The 19,898-nt window shown below is 43.8% G+C and overlaps 1 protein-coding gene across 1 annotated transcript; it reads right to left on the reverse strand.

Moving 5' to 3' along the window:
* Positions 1-6,858: 6,858 nt before the first annotated feature.
* LOC121573626 (insulin receptor substrate 1-B-like) lies at positions 6,859-17,440 on the reverse strand. Its single transcript, XM_041885743.2, has 3 exons — positions 16,849-17,440; positions 11,759-15,055; positions 6,859-7,265 (listed from the first exon to the last, which is right to left on the reverse strand). The coding sequence occupies exons 1-3, from the start codon at positions 17,207-17,209 to the stop codon at positions 7,258-7,260; spliced, it is 3,666 nt and encodes a 1,221-aa protein (XP_041741677.2). The 5' UTR covers positions 17,210-17,440; the 3' UTR covers positions 6,859-7,257.
* Between the last annotated feature and the right edge of the window lie 2,458 nt (positions 17,441-19,898).

Genomic DNA, 19,898 nt, shown 5'->3' on the forward strand with positions numbered 1-19,898 from the left:
ATGTTTTGTCATACCCGTGGTATATGGTCTGATATACCACTGCTGTCAGCCAATCAGCATTCATGGCTCGAACCACCCAGTTTATAATAAGAAAGAGTCAGTGGTGAGGCTGATAGACAAGACAATAGGGGCTAGAGGGAGGGTAGTGTGGCTTTAGCGAGACAAGGGGTAAGGCTATCGGACATTGTGACATCACTTTAACACATATGGAAAGTCTGAGCAGATTTTTCTAAATGACCTAATTAGTGTTTTGGAACGTCAGCTAATCGATGCAGCTGCAGGGATGGAGGAGTGAAAGTGGAGGGTGGAGGAGCTGGAGGGATGGAGGGGTAGAGCAGTGGTGGGGACATTGTGACTGGCAGTCCAAACACGCAAGCACGCACGCACGCACGCACGCACACACACACACACACACACACACACAAACACACAATCTGGTTTGGTGTATGTTAGCAGGCTATGGGGCCCACTCTTCCTGTGTGTCTGCTATATTAGTGAGTGCATACATTTTTCATACTGGCCCCCCGTGGGAATATAAACATGGCCCTTTACTGCAGGGAATCACTACTTGCTTCTGCTATAGATATGAATCAGCTTGAGTGCCGTTGTAATATGAAAACAAATGATGAATACTAAAGAGATTTCACCAGCTGTCTTCTTTTATGGTAAAGAGCTCAACCATATTTCCAAGCAATGCTTTACAACAAATTTCATTAAATGTTTGAGAAGTAAGAAAAGCAGATATCCTCCATAAGTTATTCTATTTCATGTTTTCATTAAAGTTCCAATACAGCTGTTTTTATCTCAATATCAAATTATTTCTGGGTAACAATTAAGTAACCTTACTGTGATTGTTTTCAATTAAAATTGTCAAAAATAAACAAAAATAGCTTGTTAGCAAAGAGCAACTTCTCAAGCAATAATGTTTTAGGTTTGTCTGTGAGTGGGGAGGGGAAAACTGAAAACTAGCTGTTATTGGCAGAAAGGTTTGGAACTCTCTTTCTTTTTGGTCTATTAACTAATTGGCAGGCAGGCCAAAACTCCATCCCACCAAAACAGACTGAAATTTCAGTCGGTCTTTTCAAACAGCTCTTACACTAAAAGGGCATTATCATAATTTTCACGATTTCACAGTATTATACCAACCTCACAGTGTGGAAATATATATAAAAATCATGTTTTTGACTGCACTGGGCCTTTAAGAAAATGTTTCCTAATAAGTTCCTTTCTAACCTTTGTTTGATCCTCCTCAGGAGGATGCTGAATATGGGGCTGAATGTGCCCTCCTGACTGGTGATCCCACCCAGCCCTCAATTAGCCTGGACCACAGGAAGAGTCAAGGGTGGGTGTGTGAGTGGACGGCCTCTCCACAAGATGTAACTGGAAATCAATGAGATCCAACGTATTCCATTCAGGGAGGATATCAGCTTTTCCTTGAATTTTCAAGAAAAGTAAAGAAAATGTGTCAAAATATAAATTGTCCTTGTGTTTTAATGACCAAAATGTCCTGCTTTCTTTGAGTAGTTACATGGCTTGATTCTACCCTGCTTTGCAGGGCAACTGCTTGCGTCAGTGTACGCTAGATGGAGCTATATGTATTCGTAAGGATTCAATAAAGTCTGCAAACGAGGCAAAGATTGACAAGAAAACATGACTAAAACATGCCTACAAACATGTTTTCTCTACGTGCAGAAGAAGTCGCTGACCTGTGGATAAAACAATAAGCTTGCTAGGCTTCTCATCACCATTCAAATGATGGCTGAAGCATCACAAAATGTGGCAGAAACATGGGTGTTTTACATTTCAACACTTCATTCATATTATCTTTGCAAACTAATAAACATGTTTATTTTAATCCAATCCCAGATGCATTGGGTCTATGCAGAAATATAACTGTAATGTTGAGACATTGACTCAAATTAGTTTAACAGTAACAAACGTTGTCATTTTCACTTTGTGACTGGTATTGAGAAAGGCCTCAAAGCAGAAACGTCAACATTAGCTATATTATATATACTGTATTTCTCCTCGTCTTGTTTTTCCTATTGGATAACTTCGTCCATAATAGGCCTATGTTCCATGTTCACAAGAAAAATAAAATAGATTCACTCTTTGTTCAATTTTAAAGTAACCAGACGTGTCAAAGTCCTGTGTTTATGATTAATAGGTAATCTCCTCACTGTTTATATTTGATGCTTAATCACATTTCAATTTCACTCAGATAAAGTGTTATTATCCTGTAGGTTTGGGAGAAGAAGAAAAAATCGAATCAAATCCAATTTTATTTGTCACATGCGCCGAATACAACAGGTGTAGACTTTACTGTGAAATGCTTACTTACAAGCCCTTTCCCAGCAATGCAGAGTTAAAAAGTAAAACAATTAGCAAATAAAAATAGACAAAAGCTGTGTATATGTGCATCCCAACCCTTACACAGTCCTTACCAACAGTGTGTATGTTGTGAGGATTCAGAAGTCTCTGAAGTGGTATACAGTAGGGAGGACTGTGACTGTCAGTGTTCAGGAAGACTAGGATAATACACACATACAGCCAACCAGCACCCCTCTGTCCCCCAGGCTTATCCTTCCTTCAGCCGGCTCACTGATGGCTTATTACAGTCTAGACTGGCTGGTTTGTTTGTTGACACATTGCACCACTTTAGTGACTTCTCTAATGAATTCGATCTGAATAACATTGCCATTGTCATAGATCTAGGAAACAGACACACGACACACAATAAAATTGGTTCTTTCTATTTCATTTCTCAGTTATTCCAAGAAAGAAAGTGACATTGTTTACACCACAGGCAAGACTCATCAGCATTATTCTGTTTTGAACAGAACTCTTTTCCATAACATTTTCATGAACCCCATGCCCATATCCCTCCCATGAAGCCTACACCCTTATACAAAGAATAATGTACATACCCATAGATCCTGCTCCTTCTCCTCTTTACAATACATTATACATCATTGTCAGTCATTGTATTATTAATAGCATTGAAATAAGTATACAGCTCTCTCCTTGGTAACAGGAAGCCTTACCATGATTGTACATATCATACCCTTTTCCCACAACTACTGGCATGTATTTTGATACGGTGAGGGGTCTCAGTATATATATATATATATATATATATATATATATATATGTCTAATTTCTACATCACTTTGTATCGCGTTATGCTGAACACACTACAGCCACATAGAACACGTCTCTGCAGTTTTCCAAATTAAGAATATTCAGACTTGACAGGATTCTGGTTATTCTAGAATGCAAAGCGCCTTTATACAGCTGCTGTATCATGTGAGAGTTAATATAGAAAATAGTAAGGCATTAAAAGATAGCATAACATTTTTTTGAGGTAAAACGATACCCAGTAAAACACAAAGCTCTTGATTGGACTTTTCCATAGCTACGGTGGTTAAGTGAACCAAAATGTGGGGAACTTAAGGTGAGATCCTGAACCCTTCTCAGACAGCCCTGGGGGGCTTAAGACCAACTGTCACGTCTGTTCAGATTCTTTAGACATGAGGTAAGAGAAACTCACTAATGAAAATCCCCAATTAAGAATAATAATTTTAAGGGAAGAAGAAAGAAAGGCATATTATAAAAGTCACATTAAGCAATGCCATTAGCCTGTATGGTGAGACAAACTTAAGAGTAACAACAGCGTAAGTCTACCATAGTGAAGTATGAGTAATCCATTGATCTATGTAATACAGGATTTTGGCACAAAATTTCACTGCATTAAAGCACAAGATACTGGCAGTAATGGGTGGGCTATGTTCAAATCACTAAAGGGATTTCATAAAACTGAACCACCACATCAAAAATACCATAGTTTTTCTGCAAGAGAATCTAACTGGTACGGGAGGGGAAGGGAAATATAAGGGAAGGGGGACCTAGTGAGAATGAGTGAGGGTAACCGGTAGAATGTGAGGACACCAAAGAACACAGGCAGCCAGGCACTTGAGTGTCTTTTCGGATACACAGATGACGTAGCCTGGTGCCTGATCTGTTTGTACTATCGTGCCAGCTCCTATGGTCATTCGGAGTCTGAAAGAAAGCACAAACAGATCTGGGACCAGGCTACATGGGATGTGTGTGTGATATGATTATCATTTACTGTGGTTATATAGAGGGAGGGAACCTTAAAGCAGCGTTTAGTAGTTTAATCAAAGAGTTTTCCCTGTTTCAGTAAAAAAAAAAGCTGAGGGATGGGGCTGGAGAAATGTAACCACTCTCAAATTCATAGACAGAGCTACGGATGCAAGGACTGACCATCCATGATATCAAAATGATAGTATTAACCATGTTTTGTTTGCTTACATTTACCTTGTTTACAAACATTGGAGATAAACAAGCTTATATTTAAGGTTCTGATGGGGTACGACAGAGGAACTAAGCTCATGAGGCATTTCTAAGTTATATTCTTTAAGAATCAATGGGCACATATCATCAATTTATAAGTCCAAAAAATGGATGTAGCAACAGCAGATTGCCCCTTTAACAAGCAAGTGAGTGAGGGATGAATATTATTATGAAATAAATAAAAATGTCCCTGTTGATCATTGACAGGCTGTGGGAGGACATAATGTGGTCTGGAAATATCATAATTAATTGATATCCATCTCCACTCTAATCATGCTCTTTCTCTTGCTCTTACATGCACACATGCCGTACAGGAATCTTTAATCACATTGATAGACATCCAATCCCGTTCTCAGCCTGTTCGTGTAATAATGTTCTGGCAAACACTAGTATCTCAGCAGTACATGTGACTACTATCAACCTCATCTACTCAGCTGGACCACATGTATGACTATTAAAGTGTGTGTGTGTGTGAGTGTGTGTGTGTTGTGGTTGTCTTTATACAGCATTGGTCTTTGGCTGAGATCCAGCTGGTAGGGTTCAGGCAGGAGAGTGAGGGAATGAGAGCCTTCATTGTGACTGAAGCATCAGGCACAGCATAAAGTAAAAATAAGCTATTATTTGAGTACTTTCACAAACACAGTAAGGCAGTTTGATTATTCTTACTATATAACTTTATATTACGTTTTCTGTCATTTTCAACATACAGTATACACAATATTCTTAACACAATTATATTCAAGACAAACATATTTTCCCCTCTCACAGACCAGTTCAAGATTCCCTGTGAAAAAACGGCTACACTAAAAAAATCAGGCACTTTTTAAAAAGTATAATATATATATTTCTATATTTTTGTGGCTTTCATCAACATATGTATACTATATATTTTTTTCCGTACAGTGGGGAAAAAAAGTATTTAGTCAGCCACCAATTGTGCAAGTTCTCCCACTTAAAAAGATGAGAGAGGCCTGTAATTTTCATCATAGGTACACGTCAACTATGACAGACAAATTGAGAAAAAAAAATCCAGAAAATCACATTGTAGGATTTTTAATGAATTTATTTGCAAATTATGGTGGAAAATAAGTATTTGGTCACCTACAAACAAGCAAGATTTCTGGCTCTCACAGACCTGTAACTTCTTCTTTAAGAGGCTCCTCTGTCCTCCACTCGTTACCTGTATTAATGGCACCTGTTTGAACTTGTTATCAGTATAAAAGACACCTGTCCACAACCTCAAACAGTCACACTCCAAACTCCACTATGGCCAAGACCAAAGAGCTGTCAAAGGACACCAGAAACAAAATTGTAGACCTGCACCAGGCTGGGAAGACTGAATCTGCAATAGGTAAGCAGCTTGGTTTGAAGAAATCAACTGTGGGAGCAATTATTAGGAAATGGAAGACATACAAGACCACTGATAATCTCCCCTCGATCTGGGGCTCCACGCAAGATCTCACCCCGTGGGGTCAAAATGATCACAAGAACGGTGAGCAAAAAATCCCAGAACCACACGGGGGGACCTAGTGAATGACCTGCAGAGAGCTAGGACCAAAGTAACAAAGCCTACCATCAGTAACACACTACGCCGCCAGGGACTCAAATCCTGCAGTGCCAGACGTGTCCCCCTGCTTAAGCCAGTACATGTCCAGGTCCGTTTGCTAGAGTGCATTTGGATGATCCAGAAGAGGATTGGGAGAATGTCATATGGTCAGATGAAACCAAAATATAACTTTTTGGTAAAAACTCAACTCGTCGTGTTTGGAGGACAAAGAATGCTGAGTTGCATCCAAAGAACACCATACCTACTGTGAAACATGGGGGTGGAAACATCATGCTTTGGGGCTGTTTTTTCTGCAAAGGGACCAGGACGACTGATCCGTGTAAAGGAAAGAATGAATGGGGCCATGTATCGTGAGATTTTGAGTGAAAACCTCCTTCCATCAGCAAGGGCATTGAAGATGAAACGTGGCTGGGTCTTTCAGCATGACAATGATCCCAAACACACCGCCCGGGCAACGAAGGAGTGGCTTCGTAAGAAGCATTTCAAGGTCCTGGAGTGGCCTAGTCAGTCTCCAGATCTCAACCCCATAGAAAAACTTTGGAGGGAGTTGAAAGTCTGTGTTGCCCAGCGACAGCCCCAAAACATCACTGCTCTAGAGGAGATCTGCATGGAGGAATGGGCCAAAATACCAGCAACAGTGTGTGAAAACCTTGTGAAGACTTACAGAAAACGTTTGACCTGTGTCATTGCCAACAAAGGGTATATAACAAAGTATTGAGAAACTTTTGTTATTGACCAAATACTTATTTTCCACCATAATTTGCAAATAAATTCATTAAAAATCCTACAATGTGATTTTCTGGATTTTTTTTCCTCATTTTGTCTGTCATAGTTGACGTGTACCTATGATGAAAATTACAGGCCTCTCTCATCTTTTTAAGTGGGAGAACTTGCACAATTGGTGGCTGACTAAATACTTTTTTTCCCCACTGTATGTACCTTTATACTATTTCACATTTTTATAACAATTTCCATAAAGTTTATGTTAAGGAAAAATAAATCAAATATAATTAGTTCCTTGTTGTTGGTTGGAGTTGCTGTAATCACTCTTGACTGGCTAGATTTTTTTAACCTCAGTTAACCATGTTGTGGGGGTTATAACCAGTAGTTTTTTGGCACACATTAGTATTGGATAGCAACAACTGGATAGAATGGCAAATAGTTAATGATGATTTGATGGGTATGTCTTCACCTCCGTTACTCATCTTTCAGTGAGAAACATATTGTTGCCCAAACAACCCCACAATGGTTAGTAAGGAGGAGCGTTGGACAGTGCAGCTCAATCCCAGGAGTAATGCCCACATGAAGATGGATCATTAACATTCTGAAAGAAAGGAAGAAGAAATATAGGCGTTAACAAACATCATAACAATACCGTTAAGGAGAGGTCTAAGATCTAGGATTTACAATCACCTCAGAAGCCTAATGGGGAAATGGTTGAGATGCCCCAAAAAAATCTAAGGAGCTCTTTCTTTGTCTCTAACTGTCTCACACGCGCCTGTAACTGTAATGTCAATCAATAGATTTTGTTTTTTGTCTTCTTCGCTGTCTGTACACAGGTCATTAACAATGCCACTGGGAGACTCATTTGTCTGTCTCCTTTTCAGTCTGTTTGAGAGTGAGCTGAATCCCCCCTCTCCTTTCCCCCCACCCATTTCATTATGTGACATGTTTGAAAGCTGCATCAAATAATGATATTTTTGTCTTGTTTTCAGCATTACAAAAGCACTGGTTATGAAAGCTAAAATAGCGTTACATCTCTGAGTGTATCACTTAAACAATGCTGTTTCAATTAACACACAAACTGCATGAAGTACAACAGAAAATTCAGGAAGAAAAGATAATCTTCATAGGACCATTGTGATTAATGATCTCACATGGAAGTGTTTGAGTGGATGGTGTTGCATCTTAGATGCTGGGTTCTTTACTGATGACTCCAAGACTTCGCTAATTGTAAAACAACGGAATACGTTTATTTCACATTCACACAGGTAACACAGCTAGCCATCACTCTTTGCTACTTCAGCCCTACTATTAACCCTACTGCCTTCCCAGGTGACCCCCTTGCCTCTCATTAGCCAATCACACTCTTTGGAGGGCAGTCTGTTATATCTGGTGTAATTCTCCTGTCTTATATGGTGTCCTGTGTGAATTTAAGTATGCGCCCACTAATTCTCTCTCTCTCCCTCTCTCCCTCCCCTCCCGGAGGACCTGAGCCCTAGGATCATGCCTCAGGACTACCTGGCCTGATGACTCCTGGCTGTCCCTTGTCCACCTGGTTGTGCTGCTGCTTCAGTTTCAACTGTTCTGCCTGCGGCTAGGGAACGCTGACCTGCTACCTTATCCCGGACCTGCTGTTTTCGACTCACTCTCTCTCTACCGCACCTGCTGTCTCGACCTCTGGATGCTCGGCTATAAAAAGCCAACTGACATTTACTCCTGAGGCACTGACCTGTTGCACCCTCTACAACCACTGTGACTGTTATTTGACCCTGCTGGTCATCTACAAATGTTTGAACATCTTGAAGAACAATCTGGCCTTAAATGGCCATGTACTCTTATAATCTCCACCCGGCACAGCCAGAAGGGGACTGGCCACCCCTCAGAGCCTGGTACCTCTCTAGGTTCCTGCCTTTCTAGGGAGTTTTTCCTAGCCACCGTCCTTCTACATCTGCATTGTTTGCTGTTTGGGGTTTTAGGCTGGGTTTCTGTATAGCACTTTGTGACATCTGCTGATGTAAAAAGGGCTTTATAAAAAATTTGATTGATTTGATTGAGTAACCCAATTACTACTTGTTAATTCAAACCATAACCCTCTTTGGAATTAATATGATTGGTTATTCTGAATAAGAACATTTCCAATACACCACAGACGGTTGTGGGCATCACTGGAGAGTAGAACAGAAGGATATCAGGGTTCTGCTTGGGAATAACCAGCTTGGGGACAAGGAGTGGATCCAAGACGGCAAAGGGGAGTAAACACTAAGCCCAATCACAAAACGAGGGGTGCTTGGCTTTCTTGGGCATTGCTTCAGTCGTGGCAACAACAACACAACACATTCCACTCCTGCTACACTAGATATAAGCCAACAGAAAACAGCGGACACCTTATAATGTGGTCAAATCAAATAATTATACATTTTTGAAAATAACAAAATATTTGTAGAGTCTGAAGAATCGGTTTTCAAAGAGGTTTATAAGCATGGCATTGGGCCTCCACCACCATGAGTAGCCTACGGTCCCCCACTACTCTTCTACATCACAGGAAGCACATACAAAATACCTGATGAATCCACCTCAGGTTGGAGTGGTTCTGTTCTGTCCAACAGCCCCATCTGCCTCCTCCACTGTTACTGTTACATTACTGCTTCTATAGTGACCTCAGTCAGCGCTGGAACTCTCAACACAAGCACTGTTGTAAAGAGCTGGAACAAGGCCTTCTTCTTCCTCCGTACCTCCCTTCTCAAGAGTTCTCAGCTCTATTCTCTCTCTCATATTTATTCTGTTAACAAAGAATCTGCATTCTGTTACCATAAAGACTCAATATTTCAACATCCACGACTAACGACACTGTGCCAATTGTGCGCCGCCTCATGGGTCTCCCGGTCACGGCTGGCTGTGACACAGCCTGGGATCGAACCCGGGGCTGTAGTGACGCCTCAAGCACTGCGATGCAGTGCCTTAGACCGCTGCGCCACTTGGGAGGCCACCGCCATCTAATCTGCAGCAACTGTGTGATGCAATCTAGTCAGCATGGACCAACATCCTGGTGGAACGTTTCCGACACCTTGTAGAATGCCCCGAAGAATTCAGGCAGTTCTGGAGGCAAAGTGGGGTCCGACCCGGTTCTAGATGGGTGTACCTAATAAACTGGCCATTGAGTGTATATCTTTGACCAGAGTGGCGACAGAAGACAATGTCAATCCATCTATCACCTCTTGCATCATCCTCCATTGCAACGCAGTTTTTGTTCCCTTTGATAAACCAAAATTCTCCAGTCATTGGATCATATAAATACACTCTAGCTTCCATTTCTATATAACACACACACACACACACACAAAACATCCTACATCATTTGCCATATGAAAGCCCAAAGCCAACAAGCCACCCACACATCAACGCAAACACCTGGCCACAATCCTGAACCCTCCACCTCCACCCATCTGAAATGGCTCATTACCAACAGACAAATCAATTGGCTTCGCTCACTGAACACCCACTTGTGATTACGAGAATCTCTCTATAGACGACCCTGAGCCTGGCAGGCAGCGCAACACTTCTCACAGACTGGAAGCCAAGGTACACATCAGACATGGCTGAAAGGTTTAGGGCAAAAACAAAGATACATAGATTAAGTGTGGCTGGCTGAGGAATTGGACATTGCACTAAGAGGAGTAACCACTTTCTGCTTAGTGATTGTTGTTACCAAACAAGAGCTGACTGGGCTGTTCAATCACACACTGAAGGATAAGCACCTTGGGGTTGAGGAAATGGTTTCACAACAAGGAGGAAATGAAAAGGAGAGAGTGAAAATAGGCTGTGATGGTGAAAATATGCTCAGTAGAACTGGGCAATAGGGAGGAGAGGAGAAGAGAGGGGGGGGAGCAGAGTGAAAACAACAACACTTTCATTGGCATCACTAAGGAAACAAAGAGAATAAGACTTCCTTTGACGTAAGCAAAATCAAAGAACACAAAATATCTGGCTCCTTTCTCGAGGCTCTGTAACACACTGTGTACACGCTGCTGACACAGGCCTCATGAGTAATCCTTTGACATACACTGACAGAAAACAATCTCTGCCACGGGTAATGAAGACCACTGACACTGGTCATGGCATGGTTCTATGTACAGCCTGCTGACCACCAGACATGTCATAGTTTATGGTTAAACTTCAGTCATCCGATTGAAGAATGCTAAAGGATGATATCACGTAACCTAACCTGTATTCCACTTCAGTTCTTTATACACGGCTTACTGTGCATCATCCAAAGGGTCTCCTTGACCTGAGAAGTATTTATTAATTACACCAGCAGTAAACACTGTAGAAAATTGTGTCCTTACAACAGTAACAAATATTTTATAAAGGCAATCCTCTTGAAAAACAGCTAAGAGGGTAAGGGTTACAACAAAACATACATTCTTAAACTTTTTTTCTGTGTTTTGCTCCAGAATTAATTCTAAAATTGGATTTGGGTAGAATTAATGGGGAGGTAAACCTGGTGTGTATTTCTCCCCCTTCCCAATCGAATCCCTGTGTAATCCAGGGGTGGTGGGGCCAGGGTCAGCCTTTATCAAGTTGTATAAACTTAATCAGTCCTATTTTACCACACACAGCTTCTGCTGTGTTAAAAGGCAACTAATGTTAATAATGCTAAATAATAGTTGAGTGCCACTCAGATCCTATTGTAACCCCTGTACAATGAAAGCCCTTGTTTCTCCAGCCATCAATGGGCTAGACTTTAGCTTTCATAACCCAGCACAATCCATTGTCTAGACAACCTCTCAGAGATGGACAAAAAGGTGACAGGGTTTGTTTGAGGTCATTTGAGAAGGGGTATTGGTGTTACATGCTTCCCTATGTATAAAAACTCTGATGGTGATATAAGATGTGTTTTTCAACTCAAGGGAGGCAGCAGTCATTTTAGGAGGCCAGCCAACACCTCGACCCCGAAGCAATTGTGTGCCAGAAATGTATTCCATCACACAGAATAACAAAGATTTCTACTACTGATGATGATGTTGATAACTAACATACCCATTTCTGTGTGCATTTCGTGATAAAACATATACAACAGGTGTTTAGTAACTTTACCTTTTCCATCTTTCCTGCTGCCCTGATGATGTGCTCTCAGCTCCTTTGATTTGCAGAAATCAATACTGGCATAGCCAGGGTTGTTCCGCAAAACAGTCATGCCTCCCCCAACTGCCCCACTGTGGATGGATGTGAAGATGTTGTGGGGGACAGTGGCTCCCCCCTCCAGTCCAGTCTGAGAGCTGTCCTTAATGGCCAGGTCCAGATCAATATAATTAAGGCCTTGTTCAGCAGGCCCAGAGGATGAAGCCTGGGCTGCGGGTGCAGCAGGAATGGCACATTGAGACATAGCTGCCTGTGCATTCTCCCATGGTGAACCCCCCTCCAGCACTCCATGCCGATGAGGCGATGCTGCCTGGGCGCTCTCCAAGAACAAGGAGCCTGAGGAGGACAGGTGGAAGGGGAGAGAGGGAGGAGTCATGATGAAGGTCTCAGAGTGGTGGCGTCTCCGTCCCAGTTGGTCGCCCCTGTCAACCCTGTCTCTGGCCAGCCTGCTGCTTTGGTTCTGGTCAGGAGATGAGTAGGACTTTTCTGAGGGATAGTCCAAGCCTGGTTCCTGCTCCATAGATGATGCTTGGGCAACGTGCATGGCAGGCGTTGCAGGGTTAGGCTCTGAACCCATGCTGAAGGCCATCTCTGTGTAGTCTGTATATGACGTGGGTAAGTCTGTTGGCACTGCCGCCCTATGCCCACCTACATTGCCCTCTGCTGCCCTAGGAGAGGTCCTACTACGGGCCACAACTCGGGGCTTCGGGGCGATGGCTGGGGGCAGGCTGAAAGGTGATTTAACAGGGGTCTGGGGGGAGGGGCAAGGGGAGTCCCCCATCCCCAAGTCCATGTTGACGTACTCAGCAGAGGCAGCCAAGGCAGCAGAGGTGGCCAGAGGTGCAGAGAAGCTGCGGGGGAGGTTGGTGGAGCCACTGTGGCAGAGGGCTGGACGGTGCAGGGGCCTCGGGGTTCCATGGGTGACTGACAGTCCATGCTCTGGCCCCCACTGGCCCCCTCTCCTGCACCCCACATCACCACCCCTGAACACAATGCTGACATAATCCCCAGGGCTCTGAGGCACTGTGGGAAGGAGATTCACCTTAACCCTTGGCAAGGTGTTAGCTTTAGACATGTCCACAGACACACTGAGGGGACGAGGCTTCGTCTGCTGTCCCACTTGGCCATGCAATGCACGTTTCTGCTGGTAGGATCCGTCCTTTGAGCGTGCTCCCCCATTCTTGAACCCTGGCCCTGTTCTTGTTAGTCGTAGCCCTCCCCCAGTTGCCACTGACATGGGCCTATCATCCAGGCTCTCACTGCTAGCTGAGCTGGAAGAGAAGGAGGAAGAGGAGAGGCAGAGTTGACAGCCTCCTGCAGGGCCAACAATGGCTGTGTCCCTCTTGCTGTAGCCCACTTGTCCATCCCGATTTCCAGGACAGTCATGGTTGTGATGACCACCCTCCTTCCTTTTCCCTTGATCTAAGTCATCCTCGAAGCGTGTGGAGAGCGTGTGTTTGTAGGATCGCGGCAGAGAGAAGTAGGAGTAGACCATCTTGGGTTGTAACTGGTTCTGTTCAGGTTGGGAGGGGGGTGTGCTGCAAGCCGAGCGGATGCTGATTGGAGACATGTTCATGTAGTCACTGCCAGCCCGGCTCTCCATGCTGCCCCTGCTCCCCCACATGGCCATTCCATGCAAGTCTGGGGAGCAGCTGCTGTTGGGGGACATAACCATGTAGCCCTCTGAGACAGGCAGGCGGATGTGCTGGGGGGGAGACACACTATTGTTGGGGGTCATGGCCATGTACTCATCATCAGCCCCAGGTTTGGCACCGACATCAGACACGGCCACAGACAGAGAGAGAGAAACAGGAGGAGCCGTCACTCCAGGTAACATGGACATGTAGCCACTGTCCACTGGCGCCCCTCCTCCTCCTCCCACCTCTCCTCGGACGCCATCAGCCCTCGCCCGGGTCTCCCCAACCATGACTGCCACTGCCGAGCCCCCTGCTGCCGAGCCCCCTGATCCACGCAGTGACACAAAGGTATCCCTGCTAACACTCCGCGACATGACAGCGTACTCTTCATCCTCATCCTCTTCCTCCTTCCTGTGAGGGGCCAGGCGTTCGTGGGCAGCCAGGGGCAGGGAGGCCCTCTTGCTGAGGAGTCTGCGCTCTGCCTCACACTCCCTGCTGGAGGAGCGCCGCAGCATCCTCCGGCCTTGAGGACGCTGATGGGACCCAGGGAGGCTCTCTCTCTGGCCCATCACTATGTAGCTGAAAGAGCTTGCTCCATGAGTATGGTGTCCCATCCCGCCATGGGACCCTCCAGGCAGACTGGGGACCAGCAGGGAGTGCTCTCCAGGGCTGGAGCCATACTCGTCTGAGGAGCCATAGTCACTAGGGGAGCCCGACACAGAGACTCTCTGAGGGACACGGGTGTAAGAGCAGATCGCTACGCCTCCCATTGCCCCTCCGACTAGTCCACACTCTGAGCCATGACCAGAGCTGGAGGAGAGACTTGGGGCTGGGGAAGGGGCTGGGTTGGGGGTGTAGCGGGCCAGGCTGAGAGTGATCTTAGCTGGGGTTGGAGCTCTGGTGGGCTTGGGTCTCAGGGTGGGCGTATTGGAACAGGATCCATTCAGGCTGGGACTGGAGCTTGCCCATGCCCCCCTGGCTCCACCTCCACCCTCCTCCATCCTTTCCCCGATGCTGGCTGTACGCGCCCTGGGGAACCCGTTGCGTGGCGTGGGTGAAGTGCTGGTACAGTTGGCCCCACCTGATCCAGGGGTCTCGGTCCGGGATCGTCTGCCGAAGCCCACCTGGCTGGGGGGTAGGTTGGGGTGGTGGCGGCGGGTGGGGACACTGATGGGGTTGGAGGCGGTGCCACCTCCAGCTGTAGCTCCCACAGACTGGGACTTACTGCGCTGGCGGAACTCCTCGCTCAGAGCCTTCATGGCCTCCAGCAGGGTCTCATGCATGTTCTGGGCCACCACCGAGTCCTCCACCTGCATCCAGAACTCCCCAGGCCCCGTCATGGCCGAGCGGCCCACTTCGATGAAGAAGAAGTTCTCAGAGTGGCCACAGCGACGCACATTCATCAGCTGTAGGACCACGGTGGCCATGTCAGAGTTGAGCTTGACGAAGTTGACCGTCTTATCAGTCAGGCACAGCCGGTAGATGCCCACTAGGTTTCTGGCCTGGCCAAGCCCTTTAGGCCACACCTTGACCTGCCACACCTCCTTAAAGACAGGGCTTGGAGGAGAGGGGAGTCCACACTCTCCACCACTGCCACAGTCCTCTGGGCTTTTACCTGCGGAGAATCACAACAAAGACACATATCAATACACAGCAAGACAAAAAACTATGCAAAGAGATATACAGTATAGAGACAGAGAGAGACACACACAGAGAGACAGCACATTACGACGGTTGACAGACAGGAGACCAAAATATTGTATACAATATTCCTATATTATCAAGGTCAGAAGGAACGTCAGTTGTAGCACATACAGCACATTTAGGAACTCCGCAGCCTAACTGCTTTAAAAATCCCTGTCCATGTGAGAGACACATGACTAGCCCAATTATTCATGCAGGCCCCTGTTGTTGCATGAATGCATTCATAAAAAAACAATAATTGAAGACTGTATCATATAACAAAAACACTGCATGATGGTTAAGCGCATGTGGTGGAGTGACATTTAATATTGTGCAAATAAGGCATATTTTTCTAAACCATTTCTTTAAGAACATTAATATTATTGGGTTGCTTCAATAAAGAATGTTTATAATCATGAAAATGATCAATCTTTATAACCTACAAGGTGTCGAAACTCTAACTACAGGTTATTACAATGTTATTACTGACCATCACATTGTAACACCAGATAGGTTTCATGTAACAACATTCCTGCTCCACTCAAGAAACCAATATATGTGTTTGTGTAGCCTTGTTCTCTATACTGTTTCTTAAATTGGGTTGTTCCACGAAATGAGTGCCTTTTGCGTTTTCAATTGACATCGTAAACCCTGTTACAGTCAACCCTGTTGCTTTGTTTGGCACTTAATAGGCACTTAATATAGTCTTCTTTTTTTTTTTTTTACTCTTGAGATGGAAAAACGTGTTTCTTATTAAGTTGAACATGTGCTCTTTGACGATGTTAAAATTAGGTGAAATCAAACGTTTTTGGGACTAAGTTACACTACTTAAAAGGCACCCAATTGGTGGAATGACACAATTACATATGCCTATATAAATAGAAAATATAATAACTAGGCCCTTATAATAAAGACAAATGTAATGTTGAGGAAATGTTGTGCCACATTATTACAATCATTATTAGGATTTTTTTATATATATATATATATATATATTACTACTGAAACGATAGCAGTGGGGGTTAGTGTTCCAGCATAACAACCTACTGTAAACACGACGGAAACTGATAGAAACACGTTTCCCAATGAAAACACGCAGATGCTGCGGCTCTCCCCCATGCCAGGCAACGCCATAGCACAGAAATGTAGGTTATGCGCACGACATGCAGAGTTATGTGTAGAAAAATAAAAACATACAGCGGACTACTCGGCTGCATCCTCTGCAGTAGCCTAGGCTATGCGCTATGAATGATGGCGTGCTGCAACCTATTTGGTCGCGAATAAGAATACAACAATTCCATATGTTGGTTCACGCACGTTTGCAATAATGTTGTAGGCTAACATGCAGGAAAATGAAAACGATCAAAAACATTGGTTATTATACCAAAAAAATTATTCAGATAGGCTACTGCTGAGACAGCGCATGCAGCAGTGGTCCACCACCCCATTTGAACTGCAATGCACCTGCTCATAGGATAGGCCTATACCTTGATTTATAATAGCAATATCCTGTATTCAATGTACTATATAATATATATATATATACTACAAAGAGCATCACACGTGTGATGGGCTATAAAGGATACAATAACATGATATCGCGTTACAGATGTAAATGTCAAATGGATTTCAATCCAGAATGGCTAGACCAACATTAGCCCATGCAGACTAAACGTGCAATGGGAAAATTGAGCATAGATAGTAAACCCGTGTACTATGGCTTACATTTCCACTGAAGGTCCAGCATGGCCTGGTACCATTCATTCTGGACCTCCTCACTGTCTGCTGCAATGGCAAAGCTCTCCCCGCGGGTATAAAGCACTATCATGTGCTTGTTCTTGGAATCCGCCCGCTTGTTGATGTTGAAGCAAGTCTCCAGATTCAGTGCTTTTTTCGGGACAGGTGACTTGCTTTGGAATTTCTTCTCATTCTCATAATATTCTAGTCGGGCTGGGCCCTGTTCCGAGGCCTCCCTCAAAACGAAGAATCGCCGGTGCATAGATTTCTGCTTGCGGAGATACCCGCTTTTCCGAACGTCCTCGTAGCTCTGCTGCTGCTGTAGCAGCTCCGCTGCCTGGTTCTCCATTACTAGGCAGGTCTCTTGTTTTGCTTGCTTAAAATCGCCCCCACTAAAACGAGCAGGCTATTAATTAATTATAGCCACATTCCTCTTTTCCTTCTCATCGTATCCATAGAGTGAAGCATCCAACGTGCGTGCCTTCAGAATAAGCGAGCTAATTTGAACATGTGTTATTTCTATAAATCAGCCTTTCCCCCCGTCTGCGAGCACACACAGGCTGGTACATTCGGCGAGTGACGCCTGCACTGCTCCCTATAGCCAGCCTATGCTGCTTGCTCAGTCTGTTTACTGTAGCCTGGCCTACTATTCTGCATTGACTGTCACATTGATGCTCCTCTATGCATGTTCATGTGCTGCACACATTATGCAATGTCAATCAAATGACTGTTTGGGTCTTGAGATTGATAGTGGGGCAAAACTGAAAGGACATTGCGTTCAGTTAAGGTTAATTATCATAAGATATCGGGCTCTTGTTCACTGTAGGCCTACTAAGAAAACACAAATATTGGCTATTTTATGTAGGCTATCACAAGCCAGTGATCGCATGCTTTACCATCGATGGACTGATCAATAAATATCCAAAAGTTAGCCAATTAGGCTAAATCCTTTTATATTTAGCCTATATATGTGTTTACAGAAATACGCCTCTTAACTAGTCAGAAAGAGAAAATAAGACCAGACATCTACGGATTATATTTTTGTCAGCCATATCAATTTCTATATGTAACATGTTTTAATTATTGAATGCGGAATCCCTTCTGACCATTGACAGATTTATCCAATCATGTTTTCATCAGAGCGTTTGCAACACATGTTGGTCACTCCGTGTATGGGTTTGTATTTTTGCACATTTTGTGGGCTATACGTCAAGCAGCCTGGACCGTAGTAAGCGCTGAACGCAAAAATATTTAAGTTATTTCAGCACGCACGGCCGTAAACAGCGCCAAGTCAGTTTTTCAATGTCATAAATGTGAACAGCGCTGCGGTCAACGCTTCAGCACCATGGGGTCATGAACAGCGCTGCGGTCAGCTCTTCAGCACCACGTCCGTGGACAGGGCCGCGGTCAACTATTCAGCACCATGCCAGAGTTTTCACACCCAGAGGTCCAACAGGCTAAGGGCCTCTTTACACTTCATTACTTTTTAAGACAAACTAGGTCCAGGAGAGATACTTAGGTAGTGTAAAGAGACGGATCTAGATTCAAACCTCTATTTAATAAGAGATGTCTCCCATCATATATCCCCCTCTGAGTGGTACAGTGTAAAGACAATGGCCCTGCAATAACTTAATTACCTTAATAACGGTCAGTGTTTCCCCTATATTAATTCATTAAACAACACACTGTTTTGCAATGAAGGTCTACAGTAGCCTCAGCAGCACTCTGTATGGTAGCACCATGGTGTAGCCGGAAGACAGCTAGCTTCTGTTCTCCTCTGGGTACATTGACTTCAATACAAAACCTAGGAGGCTCATGGTTCTCACCACCTTCCATAGACTTACTTACGAGTGTCGATGGGTTTTCGCCACTCCCTCGTTCTTGATTGATGAATAAGGTCACTAATTACTAAATAACTCCCCTCACCTGGTTGCCTACTAGGTCTTCATTGAAAGGAAAAAACGAAAACCAGACACTACTTGGCCATTCATGGAATGAGTTTGACACCCCTGTCAATAGGCTTTTTGACCACTCGGTCTGAACAGCTCTAAATGACCTGTGTCATTGTGTGGCTGCAGGCGAGAGGCCTGTTGAATCTTTGGAATTCCATTCCCATTTCTCCTTAAGAATTGCTAAATTATAGGAATTAAAATGAATATCATTGGAAATTCTGTTCTCATCTTTGCAATCACTAAAATACAGTGGTGTAAAGTACTTAAGTAAAAATACTTTTTGGGGGTATCTGTACTTTACTTTACTATTTATATTTTTGACAACTTTTACTGCACTACATTCCTAAAGACAATTATGTACTTTTTACTCCATAGATTTTCTCTGACACCCAAAAGTACTTGTTACATTTTGAATGCTTAGCAGGACAGGAAAATGGTCTAATTCACACTTATCAAGAGAACATCCCTGGTCAACCCTACTGCCTCTGATCTGGCTGACTCACTAAACACATGCTTCATTTGTAAATGATGTCTAAGTGTTGGAGGGTGCCCCTGGCTATCCGTAAATTTAAAAAACAAGAAGATGGTGCTGTCTGGTTTGCTTAATATAAAGAATTTGAAATTATTTATACTTTTACTTTTGATACTTAAGTATATTTTTGCAAATACATGTACTTTTGATACTTAAGTATATTTAAAACCAAATACTTTCACTCAAGTAGCATTTTACTGGGTGACTTTCACTTTTACTTGAGTCATTTTCTATTAAGGTATCTTTACTTTTACTCATGTATGACAATTGGGTACTTTTTCCACCACTGCTAAAATACTTGGTAACATTAGGCAAGGAGCAAGGAAATGTAAGAAAAGTAAATGATGGAAAATGACAACAATAGCCTTAGGCCTACTACTGTAGCAGCAACAACATCAATTGCTCATCATCATCCTCCTCATCTATCAATCAATCATACAGTCAATAATAGCATTTTGTCTAACATAAAGGCATAAGATACACAACCTATTTTATAGCTGTAGGCCTACAGAATTCCAACGCCCTTTAAAAAAGGTGTCAATTCCTCCTTCCCC

This window comes from Coregonus clupeaformis, chromosome 9 (assembly GCF_020615455.1).
Source record: "Coregonus clupeaformis isolate EN_2021a chromosome 9, ASM2061545v1, whole genome shotgun sequence".
Lineage (NCBI taxonomy): Eukaryota > Metazoa > Chordata > Actinopteri > Salmoniformes > Salmonidae > Coregonus > Coregonus clupeaformis.